The 24,487-nt window shown below is 36.9% G+C and overlaps 2 protein-coding genes across 2 annotated transcripts; one reads left to right on the top strand and one right to left on the bottom strand.

Moving 5' to 3' along the window:
• The first annotated feature begins 553 nt into the window (after nt 1-553).
• LOC132111363 (saccharopine dehydrogenase-like oxidoreductase) lies at nt 554-9,143 on the top strand. The gene is made up of 12 exons (XM_059518585.1): nt 554-842; nt 2,069-2,181; nt 2,468-2,548; nt 3,187-3,316; nt 3,413-3,462; nt 3,559-3,689; nt 6,055-6,172; nt 7,370-7,489; nt 7,607-7,663; nt 7,749-7,860; nt 8,378-8,459; nt 8,842-9,143. The coding sequence occupies exons 1-12, from the start codon at nt 644-646 to the stop codon at nt 8,930-8,932; spliced, it is 1,284 nt and encodes a 427-aa protein (XP_059374568.1). The 5' UTR covers nt 554-643; the 3' UTR covers nt 8,933-9,143.
• Nucleotides 9,144-10,841: 1,698 nt separating this feature from the next.
• kif28 (kinesin family member 28) lies at nt 10,842-24,436 on the bottom strand. Its single transcript, XM_059519524.1, has 23 exons — nt 24,362-24,436; nt 24,006-24,212; nt 23,552-23,755; nt 22,744-22,779; nt 22,306-22,533; nt 21,734-21,888; nt 21,443-21,554; nt 21,267-21,334; nt 20,987-21,129; nt 20,787-20,908; nt 20,291-20,381; nt 20,144-20,204; nt 19,936-20,059; nt 19,623-19,785; nt 19,156-19,259; nt 18,713-18,820; nt 17,607-17,893; nt 17,389-17,523; nt 14,008-14,174; nt 13,351-13,445; nt 13,071-13,209; nt 11,853-12,001; nt 10,842-11,747 (listed from the first exon to the last, which is right to left on the bottom strand). Exons 1-23 carry the CDS (start codon nt 24,434-24,436, stop codon nt 11,589-11,591), a joined length of 3,132 nt encoding a protein of 1,043 aa, XP_059375507.1. The 3' UTR covers nt 10,842-11,588.
• Between the last annotated feature and the right edge of the window lie 51 nt (nt 24,437-24,487).

Below are 24,487 nucleotides of genomic sequence, written 5' to 3' on the forward strand. Positions count from 1 at the left end.
ATCATGTTTAAAAATACAATAATAATAATTAATTTTACTGCAATTTTAAGAATCTTGTTCTAAATATAATGTAGAACAACATTAACAATAAAAAGAATGTGTATATTTGAGTCTATTAACTTTTTTTATTATATTAGTTCATTTAAAAAATTATAAATTGTAAAATAATAAAAAATGCACTAGTACGTTAAAATCGTTGTTTCATAAAATCACAAACATCATACTGTAATCCTAAGAAGAATCCTCTTATCCCAAACCCCGTTCCGCCCACAAACAGAGTAGACCAATCAAAAACAAGATGATTTGACGGTTGTGTTCTGGATGTACTGTATGCGTACAATCGACGCAATTTTTATTTTCTCAACACAAACTACATTTACTTGATTCTGCGTAGTTTTGTGGTTACAACAACCTCTAAATCTGTAAATATTTTTTTTACGAATCCCCCACTGGGCATCCATATGCCTCCCCCAATTTATTTATAATTTCAGACGGTGCGCATATAAAGCTGCACACCGATGACGCTCTTCAATGAACGGCTGAGTTGCAGGCGTTAGCCGCTCGCTACGGAAGTGAGTCGCTCATCTGTCAGTCCGTCTCTTCAGTCAGTGTCAGTCCGGACGATCAACAGTTTGGCAGCGCTATGGCGGCGTTCAGCACTTCATCCAGCAGACCCTACCACATCGTCATCTTTGGCGCTTCTGGTTTCACGGGACAGTTCGTGGTGGAGGAGGTGGCCCGTACAACGTCCGAGGGTCCCAAGGGGAACCTGAAATGGGCCGTGGCCGGGAGGAACAGAGCCAAGCTGGAGAAAGTTGTGGAGCAGGCCGCCGGAGCTCTCAGTGCGTCAAGTCTCCTTGAATTTGGCTAAATATGCTTGATGTCTACATTTAATTCTAGTGAACTGCATGCATTTATGTCTGATATATATTCATTTTGCGTTTTCCTAAAACTAGTATGACTCTTGTGACAGGTTTATTTTCTTAAACTAAACGAAACAGATATTCAGACAACTGAAAGTTTGAGACATTTAAATTACCTAACTAAAATTACAATGAAAAACTGTATATAAATTATTACCTGTAATTAAAACAGATAATATAAACAGTGTGACAAAAGCACATACAATTATTAAAATAGAAGTTAAAATGTTGCATGATATTTAAATATTTTAACAGTTAAATTGCTAAGAGTTCTAGTAGATATTTAAGTGCATTCCACAACCGTAGCAAACAAAGTTTGGAAACTGTTCATTTGACCTCTGAATACTCAGCAGATGTAAATTTTGTTCGCATTTTTTCAGATCTTTACTGACTTTTGCGTCTTTTTTAAGCGTTCCAGGATATTTGAGCAGAATGACACTGAAAATATATGCATTTTAAAAGTTATGCTTTTAGCAGAAGTACAAAAGGAAGCATTACAGACTGTAGGAGCTGTGAAAGAGTTCGAAGGGTTGCACTGACCCAACTATATTGGATTCCACTTGACTTTGACTTACATTGTGGCAACTGACAGTGAACCAATTTTCTTTATTGGTTGATACTTGTCTTCTTTGACATGATAAATGCCTCTGTGTGGTACATGCACTGCATTGTTTAGCTTGGATAATGTACATGCATTTTTTTTAACAATAGGCTCTTTGGTCATGATGATCTTCAGGGACGGTTTAATTAATCCTCAACAGCTGATGGAAAATTATATTCCAGTGACATATTCAATGCCTTTAATCGTGTAGCTTTGAATGGGTGTGCTTAAGCAGAACATTTGCTTAGAGTTATATTTAGTATTCAATAAAGATTCATTTAGCCAGAAGGGTCACTGAATAAAGAAAGGACTATTTAGGACTGCCTGTTGTGAAAGTCATTTGATCTTAGTGGACCAACTGAATTATTTATGACACAGAGTTTGGCATAGACCGTTTTGCATTTATGCAGTAAAGCATAATCTAATAAAATTAACAGTCTCACCAGTTTGCATTAAATATGAGACATAACCCAGCATGGTTTGCATAATTGCAATGTAGAAGCAATATCATAACAGCAGTCATGTTTAAAATGTTTGTTCTCAGGTAAGCCGGAGCTGAAGTCTGAGGTAGATATTCTCATCGCAGATGTCAGCGATCCAGATTCATTGGTTGCCATGTGCAAACAGGCTGTTATTGTGCTCAGCTGTGTGGGGCCTGTAAGTATGCAAGGCTGTAGCACACAGAATCCATTATATATGAGCTGCATTATATATATATATATGTATATATGATAAGTCATAAAACATCAGGCTATTGATAAATTACTTTTTGCAATGTTTACCCAGCTTGTTACATCAGGCTAGTAACTAGGTGACTATATGCGGTTATGCAATACTGTCCTTCAAACAAGATTATCACATTTGTACATTGAACATCAGATGATCTTGTATTGAGGGTCGGTCACAATACACTTTTCATTCCATTGACTTTTGCTCTCTGCAGTACAGATTTTTTGGTGAACCTGTTGTCAAGTCTTGTGTGGAGAACGGAACACACTGCATCGATATCTCGGGAGAACCACAGGTGCTTTTTCCTGACACTTTGTTCTTTTTTCATTATCACAATCAAAATTACACTAAAACCGTAAATGGGCATTGATCATAACAGGTATTAACAATATTAAGCCGCGTGTCCACCAAAGCATTTTTTCCTGAAGTTTTCAATTGTTTTCAAAGGGAGTGATGCTTTTTTTTAATATTGCTTGTCTCAGAGTAGTTATGTCTTTACCAGATGGAATTGACTACCATATTATTGTTATAAAAAATAAGGCTTGGAGAAACATTTTAATTTGTGATGCGTCTGTCATATATTACTTAATGGATATGCCTTATCATAGAAACCACAGTGTCTCAACTGAAGAAAAAAAAATGCTGTGCTCACATCTGGGTGTTTTCAGCTGGCTAAAAACGTTTTGGTGGACACGCGACCTTAAAGTCAACATATTCTCAATATATATTCACAAAACTTCCATAATGTGACTTTCCTGAGTCAAACGTGAAGACATGTTCGTAGTACTAATATGATGAATTGTAAGGCCAGGATTCAGGAATGTGTAAAGCAAATTGAATCAGTTTGATTTAATGTTGACTTGGGCATTATTTTGGTTTGAGTGCAAACCCAAAATATGGAATTCAATGTTGTTTATGTTCTATTTACTGCAGTTCCTGGAGAGTATGCAGCTGAACTATCATGACCAGGCTGCTGAAAAAGGCGTCTACATTCTGGGAAGCTGTGGTTTTGACTCCATTCCTGCAGACATTGGTGTCATTTACACCAGGGACCAGTTTAAAGGTATGTTTGTCATGTAATTATTATATAATTTATTATATTATAGGAATTATATTCTGAGTTGCGTATTAATATATAAAAAAATTATTCCATTAACAGGGACCCTAACATCAATTGAGAGCTTTTTGACTGCGAGTGCAGGGCCAGAGGTTGGTGCTCTTATTTTTGAACCTCAATACTCAATATTTTTAAAAAGCCTCTGTGTTTAAGTGTCAGCTGAGCCACATTCTGGTCTGTGCTCGTAGGGAGGCTGCATCCATGATGGCACCTGGCAGTCGGCCATCTATGGCTTAGCCGACAGCAACAAGTTGCGTAGCCTCAGGAAGAAGTTCGGTCACAAGCCTCTCCCAGTGGTGGGGGCTAAAATTAAAAGGAGGTGTGTATGACAACCATTAGAATTTGAAAGAAGTCCATTTATAATGTTTTTTCATGATTTTTCATTCCATTTCCATTCCATTTGTTTTTCCATTTGAGAGTCTCTTACAATTGGTTTTACATGCTTGCAAGGTCAAAAAACCCTTCCGTTTTCTCAAAATATGTATTAAATATCACCTCATTTTCCAATTATTCTCAAACAATTCATTCAAAGCAGTTCAGTGTTTCTATACCCCTCCTTTCCATGAGCTTACTCTGCTCTGATTGGTCAGATGGCCCAGTCTGTAGTGATTGGTCTACAACCCGAATTCCGGAAAAGTTGGGACGTTTTTTAAATTTTAATAAAATGAAAACTAAAAGACTTTCAAATCACATGAGCCAATATTTTATTCACAATAGAACATAGATAACATAGCAAATGTTTAAACTGAGAAAGTTTACAATTTTATGCACAAAATGAGTTCTTTTCAATTTTGATTTCTGCTACAGGTCTCAAAATAGTTGGGACGGGGCATGTTTACCATGGTGTAGCATCTCCTTTTCTTTTCAAAACAGTTTGAAGACGTCTGGGCATTGAGGCTATGAGTTGCTGGAGTTTTGCTGTTGGAATTTGGTCCCATTCTTGCCTTATATAGATTTCCAGCTGCTGAAGAGTTCGTGGTCGTCTTTGACGTATTTTTCGTTTAATGATGCGCCAAATGTTCTCTATAGGTGAAAGATCTGGACTGCAGGCAGGCCAGGTTAGCACCCGGACTCTTCTACGACGAAGCCATGCTGTTGTTATAGCTGCAGTATGTGGTTTTGCATTGTCCTGCTGAAATAAACAAGGCCTTCCCTGAAATAGACGTTGTTTGGAGGGAAGCATATGTTGCTCTAAAACCTTTATATACCTTTCAGCATTCACAGAGCCTTCCAAAACATGCAAGCTGCCCATAGCGTATGCACTTATGCACCACCATACCATCAGAGATGCTGGCTTTTGAACTGAACGCTGATAACATGCTGGAAGGTCTCCCTCCTCTTTAGCCCGGAGGACACGGCGTCCGTGATTTCCAACAAGAATGTCAAATTTGGACTCGTCTGACCATAAAACACTATTCCACTTTGAAATAGTCCATTTTAAATGAGCCTTGGCCCACAGGACACGACGGCGCTTCTGGACCATGTTCACATATGGCTTTCTTTTTGCATGATAGCGCTTTAGTTGGCATCTGCTGATGGCACGGCGGATTGTGTTTACCGACAGTGGTTTCTGAAAGTATTCCTGGGCCCATTTAGTAATGTCATTGACACAATCATGCCGATGAGTGATGCAGTGTCGTCTGAGAGCCCGAAGACCACGGGCATCCAATAAAGGTCTCCGGCCTTGTCCCTTACGCACAGAGATTTCTCCAGTTTCTCTGAATCTTTTGATGATGTTATGCACTGTAGATGATGAGATTTGCAAAGCCTTTGCAATTTGACGTTGAGGAACATTGTTTTTAAAGTTTTCCACAATTTGTTTACGCAGTCTTTCACAGATTGGAGAGCCTCTGCCCATCTTTACTTCTGAGAGACTCTGCTTCTCAAAGACAAAGCTTTTATAGCTAATCATGTTACAGACCTGATATCAATTAACTTAATTAATCACTAGATGTTCTCCCAGCTGAATCTTTTCAAAACTGCTTGCTCTTTTAGCCATTTGTTGCCCCCGTGCCAACTTTTTTGAGACCTGTAGCAGGCATTAAATTTTAAATGAGCTAATTAAGTGGATAAAAGTGTAAAATTTCTCAGTTTAAACATTTGCTACGTTATCTATGTTCTATTGTGAATAAAATATTGGCTCATGTGATTTGAAATTCCTTTAGTTTTCATTTTATTAAAATTTAAAAAACGTCCCAACTTTTCCGGAATTCGGGTTGTACCACATGGAGCGCAGAATTTTAACCACTGATTCTTAGTTTGCAGCCTTATCATTCGGAAGTGAAAAGAAAAAAATGTACTTTCACAGCATCTTCTCGACATGATGTTTAACACACGAACAAGATACAGTGTTTTAGGGCAGGTGAAGTCCTTTGCAGCTGGCCAACGTTGAACATAGACGGGCATTATGCATTTATGTTACACTGTTGCGTGTAGCCGTCGTGGAAGTGGAATTCACATTACTGACGACTTGTTTAGGCTGTGCAGAGTCGATTCGATTCTTTATTTATCATGCACTTTCGGCTTCACAACTTTGCAGATAGTTTACAATCATATACAGCTACATTACAGACTACAATAAAGGCATATTTGAAATGGCATAATAGGGGCACTTTAGAATAAAAATATAGTCAAACCAGTAATATTGTGAAATATGAATGTGCTCATGTCTCTTCTGTTTACAGGGGCACACTCTTTTATAGTAATGAGCTGCAGCAATATGCAATTCCCTTCATGGGTTCTGACCCATCAGTGGTTAAAAGGACCCAGCGCTACTTAAATGAAGAACTCAACGAGTCTCCGGTAAGTCATTAAGTCTTTAAATTGAAACCAAACTGTGCGAGTAACAAAATATAAATGTTATATTAGTACTAAAATTACTAAAACTGAATTAAAGTGAAAAAAAAAAAAAAAATTAAAAATGCACATAAAATAACACTAGTTCGATATCAATGAACAACCTCACATATAGACTATTAACACTATAATTTTCACATAGAATTATTGGAAAAAGTGGCAAGGGGACAAAATGTGAGTGTCAGTTTAACTCAACACTGAAACAGTTAAACTGGACTGAAACTGAACTAGCTGAACCAGTAAACACATGAGGTTTTCGAAAAATGACAACACCGACTGATTAGTGAAATTTGGGTCCTTGAAAAAAAAAAAAGACACCATGAGGGTTTTTCCACCTTTTATTATTTATTTAATGCTTTGCATTGTATATTTAGACATAATAAAAACACTATGTTTAAGTTTAGTGTTGCTTTTTTTAAATGTTGCATTTAATAAGATTAATTACGCTAATCCCAGTATTATTTTATGACATTTATGTAGGAAGACAATACGAGTGAATGTTCAAAAAAGGCCAGCAAATATGGATTTAAAAAAAAAAAAAAAAAAAATAATAATTAAATGTTAAAAAAAAATAATTAAATAAATTAAAACAGGGAAACTCTTTGTATTCCTTTAATGGGCGGTCTGCGCTGAAACTCATTTAACTTACTACAGGGAGAGAAAGATTGCATAAGACTAAAAACGTATAAACATGACAACTAGCATCTGGCTATTAAGGGGTTTCTCATGTTATCGAACTGTAAATATAGCATAAGTGCCTATTATCTAAAACTAAACATTAAGTATAACACGTTTAATAAAATATAAAAACTAGCCAGATTTCCAAGAGGTAAACTAATGCGTTAAAATGCCAGAAACTGCTGTAATTTCCTCAACTTTCTGGCAAGTGTGCTTGAGAAGCACTGAAATGCATGGGCTTCAATACTGGAACTATTGGCCTTTCCATCCATGACACACTTTACTTCCGCATTCCTCAGTTCCTATGGAAGCCTATGGGAGTGTCGCAACTCTGTTTCTCAGTGGCTCTGGTTGTACCCATAGATATGTATACGTAGATTCCTCATTAGCGACTGTTACTATGGCTGCTATACGCAAGCCGTCCACCATATTCCAAGAGTCAACTTTTTTTTTTGTTTCTTACAGGTTCAGTACGGGGCGTATGTTGGTGTCGGTGGTATTTCCAACATTTTCAAACTTGTCTTTGCTGGATTAATGTTCTTTTTCCTTGTAAAGTTCAACTTTGGCAGAAATCTGCTCATGAAGGTAAAACATAATATATTGTGTTGTGAAAGCAATATATTGTGTTGTGAAAGCAATATATTGCGTTTAATTTGAGGCCTACATTGTGGTTTGTGGATCTTAAACATATTTTGTCTGCAGTTTCCAGAGTTTTTCTCATTCGGTTTCTTCTCCAAAGAGGGTCCAACTAGGAAACAGGTATTATACCCACATTATCATCGACGTCAACATCAGCGCTCTTTTTTTTTTTAGGATCCGATTCATTTAAATGTGATATCTGCAGATGGAGGGTGCCTCTTTCCATTTCATCTTTCTTGGAGAGGGTTACACTGAAGGTTCAGACCCCAGTGAGGGCAAGCCTAACGGCAAGATCCGCACACTGGTCAAAGGACCAGGTACCGTATTCAGATCTAAATCATATTGTGTTGCTTTTCCACTGTGTGGTACGACTTGGCACAGCTCGCTTTACTTTGGCTCAGTTTGCTTTTCCACTGTAGTATAGTACCGCTTCAAAGTGGCTGGGATTACAGACTGATTGTTATAAGTTGCACCGCCACCTTGTCTAGGGAGTTGCATGTGATGGTCGTTTTAAGCAGGTGGTTTAAAAAAGCAATGCAAAACAACGATACTGCTGTGATTGTTGATGACTATATATTTCATACTAGCAGGTTTGGTGTCTTGTGTTGCAAATCTAATGACATAGTGACGACTTTCTCTGACCAATCAGTTATCTGCCATGTTTACGTCACATTTTGGTATCGTTAAGGCTCACTTGGAACCTCAACTGAGACGATACTAAAAAAAAAGTACCAGGTACAGTACACAGTGGAAAACCAACCCAAAGGTAAGCTGTAACATGCAGTGAATCAATGCATATTTCTCATATCCATTTTTTTGTGTGGTATTTTCTAGAGGCAGGATACGTCGCCACACCAATCGCTATGGTTCAGGCGGCCCTTACCATGTTGAACGAATCAGATTCTCTTCCAAAAACGTGAGTCCAGCCAAAACTAAATCTAAATAAGCAGTTTGTATTATTAATGGGATAGTTCACCCAAAATGGAAAATTCTCACCCTCAAGCTGTTTCAAACATGTATGAATTTCTTCTGTTGAAAATCAACGAAGATATTTTGAATAATGATGGTAGACAGACAGTTGCTGGTCCCCACTGACTTCCAGACTATGGAAGAAAATACAATGGAAGTCAATGGGGACCAGCAACTGTGTAGTTAGCAACATTCTTCCTTTGTGTTCAGCAGAAGAAAGAAACTCATACAGGTTTGGAACAGTTTAAGGGTAAGAGTTTTCATTTTTGTGTGATCGGTCCCTTTAAGTGGCATATTCTGAATTCATGTTATTGGGTGATTCTCCACAGTGGCGGTGTTTACACTCCAGGAGCGACATTCGCCAAGACTACCATCGTCGACCGCCTCAACAAACATGGCATTCAGTTCTCTGTACTTTAAGTGAGAGATTAAACAGGGCTTTAACATCAGTCTTGTGAAGCACCTATTCATTTGCTTGCTTGAGCATGGAGATTATTGTTGCTATTTAAAGCTTCCTCAACGGTGTTGCTGTTTTCCGGTTTACCGTCCTTGTTTGTGCACGGTACACTCGACGGGTTTGTTGGCATGCAATCTGCTCAAACAGCTGAGAAATCTGCACTATGATTGTGGCACAAACACTCTGGAAATCCCTCCATTTGATCAAACATGTTTCAGTTTGAAAAGTTTGACATTTTTCTTGCATTGCATCAACAGAAATGCTAATTCTCATCTCTAAAAAAAACACATATATATATTTAAAAGCACATCAGAGTTGAAAGAAAATATTGTTAAAGAACTAAATTTTGTAACATTGTGATGGGTTGTTATATTTGTGAATCAGGTAAACGTAGCAGAATAAATAATAGAAAATGTTTTAGAGACCAATGAATCTGTGAGTTGTTTGGAAGATTGCAAAATGCTATTCTGGTTTGCTTCTAACTAAATAAAATACATATCAAACCGTAGTCCATGTAACTAAAATGTAGTATTTGTTTGCTGTATACGGTTTACTTTCATAGTCTGTGAAACAGTATGCAGTATGTCACGACATTATTCATGCAAGGCCTATATATTTAGCGCTGGTTTGAAAATATCAATTTCACGATTTTAACCGATGCTTACTTTGATGAACCGCAATTTCTTAAATCTCAGGAACACTGTTTTTAATTGACTTGGAACAAAACTTAACTAAACCTTATTAGTAGCTCTCAAATTGGAGCGCACACACATAAGGCATCATATACTCTCTAAAAATTGATTCAGGGGACCGGTTACCACAACTTAAATAAATACATGGTTGCAAGTTATCTCCAAATGTTTATATTGAAAACGGTGTTGATGATAAAATGAGCAAAAATGTCCTCCTCAGTAATGTTACTTGCGCTCCCACATTGAACAATGAGCTGCTCGTTTATCAGTTGTTTTTTCTCCACACCTCACTTAACTTGTCACAAAGTTGGTTAACAATAGTAATATTAAACCTCTTAGCCTGCACCCCGACGCCCTCGTCCTGAAAGCCACTCAACTTGCACATGTCAGTGTTTATGAATAGATTAAATGAAACGGGACAAATTTAATCTTGACAAACTATGTATCATTATAAAGATCTAAGCCTCAAGCATCGACGACAGATCGATGTTTTTCAATGGAAAGCTTATAAAGACTGTATTTGCTACATTTGTGTAAGCAGTACACATAAAAAACATGAACATTAGAAAGGCTGTACATACCAGATCCGTAGTAATAACGGGTCATAAACACATCCACAGCTGTAAATCCCGGTTTAGTTAGGAAGGCAATGGTCCACTGAACGACATCTCATGGAGCACGTTTAGTCCAACGAAGCAATAACGTTGTAATATGGATCATAATTCCTTTGTTTACGTTTCAGTTCTTCAGCGACAGAACTGTTTGCATCCATTATGTAATAACTCACGGCGGAAACTGCGTCTTGGTAGTAAAAAAAAAGGCATGGTTTTGCAGCGTACAGTGTCACAAACAGAATGAGGCGATCGAACGAAAAAAGAATGAATGAAAGATAGGCGAAAGATAGTGTATTTGAATTTTGGCGCTCCCTCCTGAGGGCTCGTGACAGCTCTGATGCACCAGTCAGCTGATGGAGGCGGAACTTATAGCGGTCGCCTTTTTCTTTGTTTGTTTTATTTTTCAACAGTTTTTTATACTGGTATGTGAGAGTGTGTTTTATGTTGAATGTGAATGAATCTGAATGATTACCATCTGTTTGAGTGCAAATCAGCCCAAATCAGCTGCTATTACTGTATGATCACGGCTATCAGTGAACGCGTCTGTATGAATAGTTTTACTAAATGCATGCACTATATTACATACTAAAATATTTACATAACCTGTTCTTCAATATTTATTGTACAGTATGTTTAAATAAATACATAATGAAAACGAGTTATGACAGCCACAGTTTTTATGTTTATATTTAAAAAAACTAATTGGAGTAGAAACGATTAGAAGTAATTATACATTTATTAATACAAAAACAAAAATGTACAATTTAAATGTTTGTATATAAATCGGTTGTTAATTTGAACCTTTAATATTATAGTTATGTACCAACAGACTTTAGTTGCAGCATTAGTTGAGATTTTTCTGAGATGTACTGTACCCGATATGTGTCCAAATGAATAAATTTGTATCAATACCCAGCCTAACAAATAATTAGTCAAAACTTCCAGTCAAGGTTGATAGTTCTATTGTGGTTAATTTTTCAAATTAATTAATTTAATGGTTGAGTGTATTGCATTGTGGGATATAATATTCAGTGCAGTGCACTCTATTTGAATACATTCTGAAAAATGTAGCAAGTAATCAGAATATTCCCATAAACAAACAATTCTCACAACGTGTAAACATGAATATATGGTACATAACGCATTTAACCGTGTCAAAATAATAGGTAGTGTCCTGTTCTAAATGCACTCTGAAGACTAAAGAGTCTAAATCAGAAAATTAATAGTAAAAGAAAAAGAAAATGCAAATACTACAGTAAGTCTTTTTCATGAATCTAATTCTTTGTCAACCTTGAATCAAGATAATAGGCGTATCAGGACCAAATCCCAGACTTTTCTCGTTTTCGACGTACAATGGCAGCCACATCCTGTTTGAGAGTGGTGACGCACTGTTCCAGCTGTTCAAAGAAGTCCTTCAGGAGGTACGTATGTTCATCCACAAACAGTCTGAGACCCAGCAGGTCTGATTCCTCCTATGGAGACAAACACATTTATTACAGTCAAAGCTTGTACAACCAAAAAGACTTCCACATCTGAACACAGAGGCATGACTCATAGATTGAGACTTGCCTACTTACACTGGGTTTGTGTCTGCGCAGCCGCTGAAGTTGCCCCCTAACAGAGGTCATGCTGTGGTAGAACACTTTTAAGGCTTTGGCAAACTCGGCATCACAGCTGGGCCTCAGACTGCCTCTGCGTTCCTGCCGACTGCGGTTATTCTCCACACCTGCGGCAGAAATGAGGAAGAATAACACAATGTGCATGTTAGGTAATATAGTGGCCCACTTGTGGAAGAAATCCTGAGCTGTTGTGTGAATATATTTGTGTTTTTGCATGTTTCATGATTGTTATTTTAACATTAACTGCATAAGGTATTGGAAGGACCTTATGATTTCTGTGATGCAAAACATAATTGTGGAATCCTTTCATAAAAAAAAGGATTTACAATATAGTATGGTCCAGAATGTCATGGAATTTGGCAAATTTCATACATATCATACACATTTCAAAGTCTTCATGACAACCTGTCAATATAAAATTTTGGTTTAACCGGAAATTATGACAGATGTGTATGTACTTAACAGTAAATGTTCTTTTTAAAGTAGTGACAGTAGTAATAATAATAAACTTTTTTTAAGGAATATCACATTTTTTCTTTCCTGTTTTAAAATATTCAGTAATCTTCTGTTGAGAACTTTTTTTTTTTTTTTGCCAAGCAATACAATTAATTGTTAAATTTTAATTCGATCATATTTTAAAATATTATTTAAATGTATGCCGTTATTTGATTACCAGTGTTTTCGTGAATTAATTGTACTAAATCATGAACCCAGAAAAATCAAAGCATACAACATTGAACTTCTGGAAAAAAGAATATTAATAAATTGTATAGGGCCCTATAATTGTATAAATGTAATTAAATGATTAAATAAATATTATTTTATATATTCAATTGATTATACATATTTTTTTTTTTTTTAATTTAATTAAATGATTTAAACAGAATACAGAAAAATTAAGACAGACAACAAAGAAGTTGAAATAAATTAATGGAATTTGGGAAAACATAAAACTAATTTCATAGGGCCCTAAAAATGTCATATTAATGTTAAACTTTTAATCAGTTGTGAAATTAGGTTTGATTATTTCAATTAATCAGACATGCTTTTTGATTAATACAGAACCCATAGCAGTTAAAAAATGGAAACACAATAACTAGGTTTCTGATCCCGAATGAGTCCTCAGTATCTTGACAGAGCAATAATGTCCCGCGTGCATTAACCGAAACTAGTCACCATTTCTGGCTGAGTTGAGTTGCTCTCTCAGAGCACTGTTTTCTTTCTTTAGTGCTGCGTTAGAATTTCTCAGCTGTTCCAAGTCCTGATGAAGGGCTCGGAGAGATGAGCTGAGGTCAGAGCCTCCAGTTTCTGCAGTCTAAACAAACATAAATACACATGCAACTCTAATAGGTTTTGTAGACTGGCTCATGCAAAGCATTTTGTGTGTTAACAAACATAATGAACATTTATTTGAAACATAATATACATGGTCTGTTTAATTATGATATGCATATACCAATTGTTCTGATGCATTAATCTTGTCAATAATTATGCTGTCCTCTTGAGTCATCTTCACTCCATCCATGCTGGAGACTAATTCAGAACATCCTTCTACAAACACAAACATGTTTACTGGAGAAGGTCAAAAATGCATTGAAGGCAAATGGTTTTGATTTAATCTTGTACTACAGCTTCTCTGTATTTTCTGTCATCAAATTACTTTATTACTTCAATCTCATAGACTACTTTCAAAAGTTTGGGGTAAGATTTTTCTTTTAAATTACCTATTAAACTGATCAGACTGATTAAATTATCAGGAAGTATATTTATAATGCTACAAGCTCATTCAAATACATGCTGTTCTTTTGAACTTTCTAATCCTTAAAGAATCCTGAAAAAATGTAGCACACAAACGCTAAGCTCCACAAGTGTTTTCACAGTCATAATGTGAGACACCCAAGACTGGAGTAAAGTCAGCTGAAAATTCAGCTTTGCTATTGCAGAAATAAATTACTTTTTATAATAAGGTGAAACAGAAAACAGTTAATTTAAATTATAATAATATTTTGCAATATTACTGCCTTTGTGAGACTTCATTTAATAGCATAAAAATCTTTCCAACCCCTAAACATTTGAACAGTAGTGTAATATTTCTTGCATCAGAGACATTTACCCTGCAGGCCCCACAGCTCCAGCACCAGGGCATTGGTCTGGAGGAAGTTGAGCAGTTCCTGAGAGGTTCTCAGAGCAGTGAACTGAATTCTGTGATCCAAGAGCGGGTTCACGTTGTGCCACACCGCTGGAGTGTAGAGAGGCTGTGGGCAGTCAAACACCTGAAACCTGTCAAACAGAGATCAGACCTTCAGTTGAACTTCAGTCTCTAGGCTATTCATTTTAGTTTATTATTTATTCATTTATTCTTGTAAAATTACAAGAAAATGAATGCTTATATATTTTAGAATGGCATGGACCATAACATGAACAAAACACCAAAAAACTGTACATAAAGCACGTAGAAGCGTATACAAGCCAACTTCAGAAGTATCTGGATTTCAGGATTTTGGACATATTATAAGATGATGATGATGATGATGATGATGATGCATCCTGCAGAACACCGAGCTCTTTCTTGAGCTCAAATAATATTTCATTTCAAATCTCAACAGGGATGCAAATCATCAGACACAGTGTTACTGTAAACTAAAAAAAATAATAATAATGATTCAATGGAAATAAAGCTGAAATTAAGTCAAATATAAATATTAGATGAAAATCTTAAACTAAAAGAAAATTTTGAAATAAGCTCAAGTACTAAAATTACTAAAAGAAATAATACTAAAACTTAAATTAAAAATAAATAGCAGCAAACTAATAAAAATAAAAATCACAACAAATTTTTAAAAAGAAACAAATTAAAATTAAAAGCTTTAACACTACATAACACTAAAATAACAATGACATCAGACAATTTATATACTGCAGTTAGTCTGAATCTGAAAAACTATTTTGGTTGATAGTTAATCTTATGATAACTAATAGTATTATTTTTAATTAATCTTACATGAATTAAGTAATCTTTTATAAATAAATGAATCTTTCATAATCTTTCAAAAATGTATTTTAGGACATGCATAAGTATAATTTCTAATTTAAAACGTTTTTCATTAATAAAATTAAATACATCAGTGCAAATTTTCCACACCACAATCAGTCAAGCTCATATCACCAGCAAACATACACTCATTTACATCCTTCTCTTCACTTTCTGAGACAGAAGTCTCAAAACTCATCCTTTCTAATCACCCTACTACTTGCCCGCTTGATCCTATTCCATCTCATCTCCTTCTAGCCATTTCTCCTGCAGTTGTAACTGCACTCACTCACATCATCAACACATCCCTCCACACTGGTGTTTTTCCCTCATCATTTAGTTATATGTTCCCAGGCACATATAACTCCACTACTTAAAAAACCCAACCTCAATCCATCTCTTTTAGAGAACTACAGACCAGTTTCCCTTCTTCCTTTCATTGCAAAAACACTTGAACGAGCTGTGTTCAACCAAGTCTCTACATTTCTCACACACAACAACCTCCTTGACAGCAACCAATCTGGCTTCAGAAGTGGACATTCAACTGAGACTGCCTTGCTCTCAGTTGTTAAAGCTTTAAGACTAGCAAGAGTGGAATCCAAATCTCCAGTACTTATCCTGCTTGATCTGTCCGCTGCTTTTGACATGGTTAATCACCAGATCCTCCTATCAACCCTACTGGCAAAAGGCATCTCAGGAACCACACTTCAATAGTTTGAGTCTTACCTATCAGATAGGTCCTTCAAAGTATCTTGGAGGTGAGGTGTCCAAGTCACAACATCTCACTACTGGGGTGCCTCAGGGCTCAGTTCTTGGACCACTTCTTTTCTCTGTCTACATGGCATCATTAGGTTCTGTCATTCAGAAACATGGCTTTTCATACCACTGCTATGCTGATGACACTCAACTCTACCTCTCATTCCATCCTGATGATCCGATGGTAGCTACTCGCATCTCAGCTTGTCTATCAGACATTTCTTGATGAATGATGGACCATCACCTTCAACTCAACCTTGCCAAGACAGAACTGCTTGTGATTCCAGCAAACCCATTGTTTCATCACAATTTCACCATCAAGTTAGGCACATCAACCATACCGTATTTTCCGGACTATAGGTCGCTCTTTAAAATTAATTTGACATGAACCAAGAGAAATTAACCAATAGAAAACATTACCGTCTACAGCCGCCAGAGGGCGCTCTATGCTGCTCACTGCTCCTGTAGCCTACACTGAAAACATAGAGCGCCCTCTCGCGACTGTAGACGGTAATGTTTTCTCTTGGTTCTTGGTTCTAAATAAATGCGACTTATAGTCCAGTGCGACTTGTATATGTTTTTCCCCCTCGTCATGACGTATTTTTGGACTGATGCGACTTATACTTGGGTGCGACTTATAGTCCGAAAAATACAGTAACTCATTCAAAAACTCATAATCTCATTCACTCATTCTGACTTTCTCAGACCACATTGCTAAAACTGTCCGATCCAGCAGATTTGCTTTATTCAACATCAAGAAGATCAAGCCCTTTCTTTCGAAACATGCTGCACAACTCCTTGTTCAAGCTCTTGTTCTGTCCAGGCTGGACTATTGCAATGCTCTCTTGGCAGGTCTTCCAGCCAGTTCTATCAAATCTTTACAATTAATCCAGAATGCGGCAGCAAGATTAATTTTTAATGAGCCAAAAAGAATACACGTCACACCTCTGTTTATCAATTTGCACTGGCTTCCAATAGCTGCTCGCATAAAATTCAAGGCATTGATGTTTGCCTACAAAACTACCACTGGCTCTGCACCCATTTACCTAAATTTGTTGCTTCAGACTTATGTGCCCTCTAGAAACTTGCATTCTGCAAGTGAACGTCGCTTGATTGTGCCATCCCAAAGAAGCACAAAGTCACATTTACGGACTTTTAAATTAAATGTTCCCTCCTGATGGAATGACCTCCGCAACTCAATCCGACCAGTCCTTAGCCATCTTCAAGAATCGGCTTAAAACACATCTCTTCCATTTTTATTTGACCCTCAACTTTAACACTCACTATTCTAATTCTATTCTTTAAAAAAAAATCTAACTACCTTTCTAATCTTTTTGTATTTTACTTTCTTTTCATTTATTATGCAATTGTGTGTGTATGTGTGTGTATATGTATGTGTGTGTGTGTGTAAACACTAACACTAGCTTGCTCTTTTATTTTTTTATTCTATCTGTTTTGTTTTTATTTATTATATCATTTAAAAGCCCATGCTACGTGTACTGTGTTAACCTAACTGAGACTTGTTATAGCACTTATATTGCATTGCTCTTTTTCTTTTTTTTATTGCTTCCACTGTCCTCATTTGTAAGTCGCTTTGGATAAAAGCGTCTGCTAAATGAATAAATGTAAATGTAAAACACAACTAAGCTTTCATTAGATCCATTAAAATCCAACAAATTCATACTGCCATCACTGATTCAAACTAACCCGATTTGCACGCCTCGGTTCCGGACCTCTTTAACCCAGCGTAGACCACAGCACTGATCCAAAACCAGCTGGAAGTCCAGTCGTTTCCCAAGCAGCTCTGACGGGTCAATAAGGATGTCGTCTTCTCCCAGGGGCCTGGGAGAAGATGTTTAAATATCATAGCACTACTAATATTTAATTTGCACATTTAAACATTTAACTGCAGAAATGTAACCCACAATCCTGTTGGGCTGCAGGGCACCAGTTGTGTCTGCAGTATGGCCTCCTCTGTTCCTTCCGGACCCACCAATTCCACCTGCTCCTCAAGAGGGATGCGGAATGCCAGAGACTGCAGCCACAGGTGAGCGCTCCCCAGGTGCAAGGGCTCCAGAGGATCCCAGAACGGATCTCTGTCCCTGGGAAGAGGAGCTCGGTCTGCCCCCTCTCCTCCTACCACCTGCTGCTGGTACACCTCCTCCATCAGAAACTTACGGTTGACAAATTTGGCTTTGGACCACATCCATACCTAACAAGACAAAAATCATGAAAATTTAGATCATAAAAGAGCTTGTGTTTTTTATTCAATTCTGAAAGGCACAGGAGCAAAAAATGCCTGTTTAGAGAGGGTGGAAAATAGGCATGTAAAATTAAATTATGACTGCTTTTAGTGCAAAACAAAAAAAAACTTGTTAAGTACTATAAAAGAGAACTTTAGGAGAAATAAAATGAAATGCTACAAAATTGGGTTTTTTTTTTCAAACCTGTAAGAGTTTCTTTCTTCTGTTGAACAAAAAAGTTGCTGGCAACCTGACTTCCATAGCATTTTTTTCCATATTATGGAAGTCAATGGCTACCAGCAACTTTTTGGTTACCAATATCCTTCAAAATATCTTCTTTTGTGTTCAATAGAAGAAAGAAACTCTTACAGGCTTGGAACAACATTTTTCAATTTTCATTTTGGGGTAAACTATGCTTTTAATATCGGGAGAGCCGGGATGTTTTTGAGCCTGATGAGGGATAATATAACATCAATGCCCTCGTGCTTCGGCTCTACATCTGATGCTGTAATTGCATTAGTCTCTTATTCAATTACACTGTTCCATGTTTTCAAAAACATCTAATTATATCTTTGAAGACCACATCAGCTGACATCTGCGTCAAACACTGGTTAGCAGTCAAGATTTCGGCACATTCCTTTTTGAAGGCCTACTTTCTTTTGTACTCAGAGAAAGAGCCTATTTGCTGTTCTCATTCTTCTCGCTGCTCTTATGTGTCCTGCATATTCCAAAAAAAGGGGGGGGGGGGCATTATCTGTAATTAAATCAGATGCTGACAGATTTGTCACCTGTTTGCTCTCCACAGATGTCACTCTCACTGCAATGTCTTTCTCCAGGTCATGACCCTTAGAGTCTGACATTGCCAGGTTCTTGATTTCCAATTTGAATTCAACTCCCTGAAAAAATAAGAATCACTATTGAAAGGTGCAAACTTTTTTTACGTTTTGCTACAATAAAAAAGCCTTGAACTTACACCAGCTTATACAGTACTGTGGATACGACATCAATAAGTTTTTAGTTAACAATGCCATTGAAAAAATGCCCAATGACAGATGTGTGTATGCGTGAATTATTATTTCACTCAAAAACCAAAAGAATCAGGTAATAGAGGAGTCAGAGTGCTATAGTAAGTAGCGTGGCCTTGTCTGAATTTATTTTTAAAAAAAACTAAAATGAAAACAAAAATACTTTTAAAGCTCCATTTAATACTAAAAGCCTTTTCTGTACTCACCTTCTTTAACTCTTTACTCATTTGGTTAGCTTCTGTCACCATGGGCATCAGCTTTATATAGTCATAAAACACAGCCAGTAGACTGGGGTCAGGCTGGTGTGGCCCTGTAGGGTTGTTATTGTTAGCTAAAACTATTAAAAATAATTTTCATTAATTGAAATAAAGCTGAAATAAAAGAAAATATAACCATTAGATGAAAAGCCTAAACTTAAACAAATAAAATAAAGTAAATATTAAAAAATAAATAAATAAATAAATTACAAAAACAGCAAAATTACTGAAACCAATATTAAAATGAAACCCAAAAATATCAAAATAAAAGCAAATTCAAAAGATTAATAAATACTATAATAGTTTAAAAAATAACTAAACACTGAATGCATCTAAATTAGGCCAAACAAAGATATCTATATTTACAAAAATGACATTTCAATCTATTTCAAATCCAAACCCCACACGTGACGTACGGTGGCCCTGATCGTCACACAGAGACTGAATATGGAAGCCCTCGGCCGCTGCCAGCTCAGACTGGAAGTAATCATAATCATAACGACTCCAGTCCTCTCCTGAACGGTCCGAAGGGAAGCCAATAAACAGGTAAGTGCTGTTCGAACCCAAGACGAGTCGATCCTTCATCAAAAAAAGACAAAGGTTGTGTAACACTCAACTGATAACTTGATAACCCACACAGATCACCATTCTAAAAATATGCATCATGATGAATTGAGAAATGTATTTATCGTTAAAGTGTATTTAGCTCGTACGCATAATAAAACACACCAAATGCTGCAGCTCTATCCTCTTTGATACTGGCCCACCGTTCACAATGACTTTTGACCCGGCCACAGGAGTAATTGATACTCTCCTTTGCTGGTTTGAGAAAACAGCATGTTTGTCCTGAATTCTGAAAACAGGAAAACTAAATAGCAGCTCACATTTAAAATAAAAAAAGATACAATCTACATCATTTTTCTCATGCTTGACTTACCCTAAACCCCTGATGCAGAGCGATCTGGGGGAATTGTCCGTCAGACCAATATCCCATTCACCTTCTCATAACAAAAAAAAAAAACAATATGCACAAATATGCCCATGATATAACTGGTCTGACATCACAACTGTAAGACGAACTCACCTTCCTGAATGAAGAGCTTCACGACGCCAGACAGCTGAGCATCCTCATTGATGTTCATTATGTACGGATGCATCTGCATCATCCTTCGTTCCTAAAACAGAAAGAGATTCCCAAGATAGAGAATGAATGACTGCTGGAAGGGAACTGTTCATAACAGTGTTGTTATTTTTACCTACAACAACAACTAAATCTATTAGTTATAGTTTATAGGGGGAAAAAATGTGTAAAATCTTTAATTGTTTAAACTATTAATTCTCTGAGATCAGGTATCATTTTGAAGCCTTTTTGACATGGAATATCATTGTGTATATTTTGTATTCAGGAAGCCTTTAGATGATGATTTTGAAAAGCATTTACATTTATCAATTTAGCTAAGTGATAGTGAATTCAGTGTATACATTTGATCAAAATATATCTTCCCAGACATTGTTATTAGAAACCAGTTAAGTGTTTTAAATCTTACAGTCATACCATGTAAAAGAGCATCTTTGAGTACCTGTGTTATAGTTGCATACTGATTCTCCCAGTCTTTTAGGGCCTCTTGGAGATGTTGTTCCCACAACGTCTGAATGGCTCGAATCTGCAGCTCATTATGAGTCAACAATCGCCGTAGCTCTTCTACAACAGACAACAGGTAGAGTTACACGAAATGACCTTGCATTTTAAGTTTCTTTGTATTTCTATCACTTTACATACTCGTCTCATCATCAGCTTTACGGCCTTCTTGGCCCAGTCGGCTTAGTCTCAGAAGTAGTTTTGCATTTTCTGCCTTGAGTTCCTTCACTAGTCGTTCTGTGGGACTTTCATTAACCACGGCTTTATTCTGGATCCGCTTGGCCCTGAAAAGAGCGACAAAGTGTCCCGTGCAATATATTACGTATATTAGCCTGACGCAAAAAACTAACGTGGTCTATATCCAGCAGAGAATTTGTATAAACAGTAATGACTAAATGTGACTTTTAATGTAAGAACCCACCTCTCTGCATATCGAAGAGTAGAAAGAGACTCTTCATAGCAAATATCTGCAGGGCTCAAGGTTGCGATCTGTGCATGAGGACAAGAAACACTTCAATGCAAATTATTTCATTCTAAAACATCACAACTCCCTTGTTCTAGTTTAGTTTCAATTGAGAAAAAGTTACAGAATCTTACCATGACGGTTCGACTGTTACCACCAAGAGCAGACTGCAATAATTTGGTGAGGACAGAGTCTCTATAAGGGATGTGAACTACTTTCTTTCCAAGAGCCATGTCTGCAAGAGCACTTTATAGACAGATAAAGTAAAAATAATTCATAACAGATTATTATATTAGTACTCTCTTTATGTAATTTTCACTACAATCAGTAACAGAGAACATTGCATCTGTATGCAACAAGAGTGACTGACATACAGCGTTTCAATAGACTAAATTTGGAAATGTCTGATATATATATCTTCTAACCTGATGACATTTCCGAGGGTAGTTAAACTGAGATTGATGGCAGTGCCCTCTTTCAGCCTATCGGCCTCTGACCCTGATGACCTTTGTCTCTCACTACCAGCCAAGTCCACTAGGTAAATGTTGGACTGTTTGGTGATGCACTCCTTTGAGAAAATCTACAAGCACAGTGAAAATAGAATCTCTGGGAAAATAAAACTCAATATATTATTTACATTCACAATATCAATAGAACTCAATAAAGTGGGAGCTCATGGACTGAGCAGTGTTATTTTAGTATCATTAAGATACTTTTATAGATTTTTTTTCTTAATATATTTTTATTTTCCATTTTAATTTCAGGTAATTTTGTTGTGCATTTTTTTAATACATAAATTTAAACTAAATGAAAATGAGAATTTTTTATATGGTTTAAGGCCCCTAATTGGCCAGTGCGACACACCTGTAAACCAAATCCTTTGACACAGTAAATACACTGTGTTCTGAATGGGTGATTACAGGTTAATGCCATGTGTAAACAATGCTAGTAAAGACATTTTCAGACTAGTATGCCATATGCTTAGCAGAATGGACACCTGTTTGAGCTGGATGATGATGAGCATGTGCGAGCGACTGCTGTTGGCGTTCATGTGTGTGGCCACCGTGGTGCGTGTCCGTGTTCCCTGCTCCATCAGCTGCTCCACCTGTGCTGCACAGTCGCAGGGCACCCGCCTCAGCCCCTCCACGTAGAAACCCCTCTGCTGGTCCTCTCGCACCCGAAGACCACCCGCAGATCGGCTGGTCTTCGATAGCAGGTCTAAAACCTGAGCACAAGTTGAGATGCCATGCAAGGTCAAGTAAAATATGGCATAATGACATAAACATCAGCTAGCCATCATTTAGCAGACGGTTTCATTCACAGTACACTTATGATGCACCGATTACAAATAAATTGGGAACTGGACTTTAGGAACTGTTAGATACAAAACAGTTAAAGGTGAATTCATAAGCATCAGATGAAGATGAATTCTTACCTGTTCATTGTAGATTTCCAACATGCTGAAAAATACCTGTTTTTAAAAAGAGGCTTTTATTTTTAAGGGTCATAGTATTTTTGTATGTATCTTTTTTATTATTATTTTCAATATTTAGGTCTTAATTTAAGATATACAAATATGCATCATATTAAGTTCATTAGTTTATGTTTAACAGTGCAATCCAAATTGAAGTTTTATATGCAATTAAAATACTTAATTTTTGTTTTCTTGGTGAACAGGTTTGACAATGAAGTCAATGCATCAGTTCCAAAAACAATTCTAATTGCTTTTTTGACCAAAAAGTGTTCATCCTAATAAATGTTAAACCTTCTACATTTGTCAACATGTTATTTCATTATGGTGTAATTTATCCTTCTAGTTTTAATTGTCTTGAGTATGGTTTTGAAAATAATTCTAAATCACACCAAGCCAAACCTCACAGAAACTGAGCGCAAACTTGAACAATGATTGCATTATTTCATATGTATCAAAAGCAAATTTTATCATTAATGCAAAAGTTTTTGTCCCTTTTTCCTGTTTCAAAAGACACCGCTAAGTTAAGGCCTGTGCCTCTAAAAAAAACATTTTTCAAAGAAATAATACAGAAAAGCTAGACTTAATTAAGCCTGCTCTGATCCACCAGTATCAAATAATACAGTTATCATTGCTGTGCAAATGCATTTATGCCAGCTCTGAGCATCCTTAACCAGTCAGTGTAAAGACACCCAAATGCCACTTCAGAAGCCAGCTTTGCAGTGTAAATTTGGCAAAACAGTGAGATGTTGCATAAATATAATTGACAAACCTGACACTGCCTGCTATCTTGCATGCTCTTGATAGACTGAAACAGTCTATCACAGAGGGTGGGTATTAGGCCTTTGTTAGGACCATAACCAACCATGGAGTAACTCTTCCCAGATCCAGTCTGACCATACGCCAGTAATGTGGCATTGTAGCCCTGCAGTGCGTTATCATGGATGCCCTGCCCCAAATCCAGAAACACACTCGCCTGATAATGACCACAAGGGAAAGAGGGATTGAACCAAATAGGAACTTTGTTAGTTCAGCTGTTATCAGATAATCAGACTTCAAAAAAACAATTACACTATCACAATAAATATAGCTGCAATTGTAGACTGATACAACATTTTAAAACTTCTAAAAGCGCACTGCTTTTCCAATCACATTTGCAAACATGAACAAAGACGCATCCGCTTTTGCAAGATGAGATATCCTCTGTATAACCTGTTAACTGTTACCTGGTCAGCGTAGCGCCCACATGTCTCCTCAGATACAAACAGACCGTCTTTATTCCTACTAAAGCCACTGTGAGACCAGTAAGTGTAGTCGAAAGTGAACGTGCGACTGTTCTGCGGATTGCGAGGGTCTTGAATACTGATATTGTTGGAGGTAATTGAGATAATGCAGCGACTGCCTGCATCCCGCTCCCTCTGTATAAGAAAAAGCTTGAATTTTAAAAGGCTTTACGCTGTTCTTCCATCTCAAACAGGCATAATGGAGGACATCCAAATAAATTCTTAACACATAAAGCTAAAAACTTATTAGAGCACAGCTCACTACATCTTTGCAGTTGAGATGATCTAGCTTTACTAACCTTATTGAAGGGTCTGACCCGGACTGCCACTTGCACACAGTCCTTGCTGGCCATTTCCATTCCCCTCGCCCTCATACTCACATGGATACACTGGACACAGAATACACAGAATGAGCGACACAGTGA

The sequence above is a fragment of the Carassius carassius genome, chromosome 31, assembly GCF_963082965.1.
Source record: "Carassius carassius chromosome 31, fCarCar2.1, whole genome shotgun sequence".
Classification (NCBI taxonomy): Eukaryota; Metazoa; Chordata; class Actinopteri; order Cypriniformes; family Cyprinidae; genus Carassius; species Carassius carassius.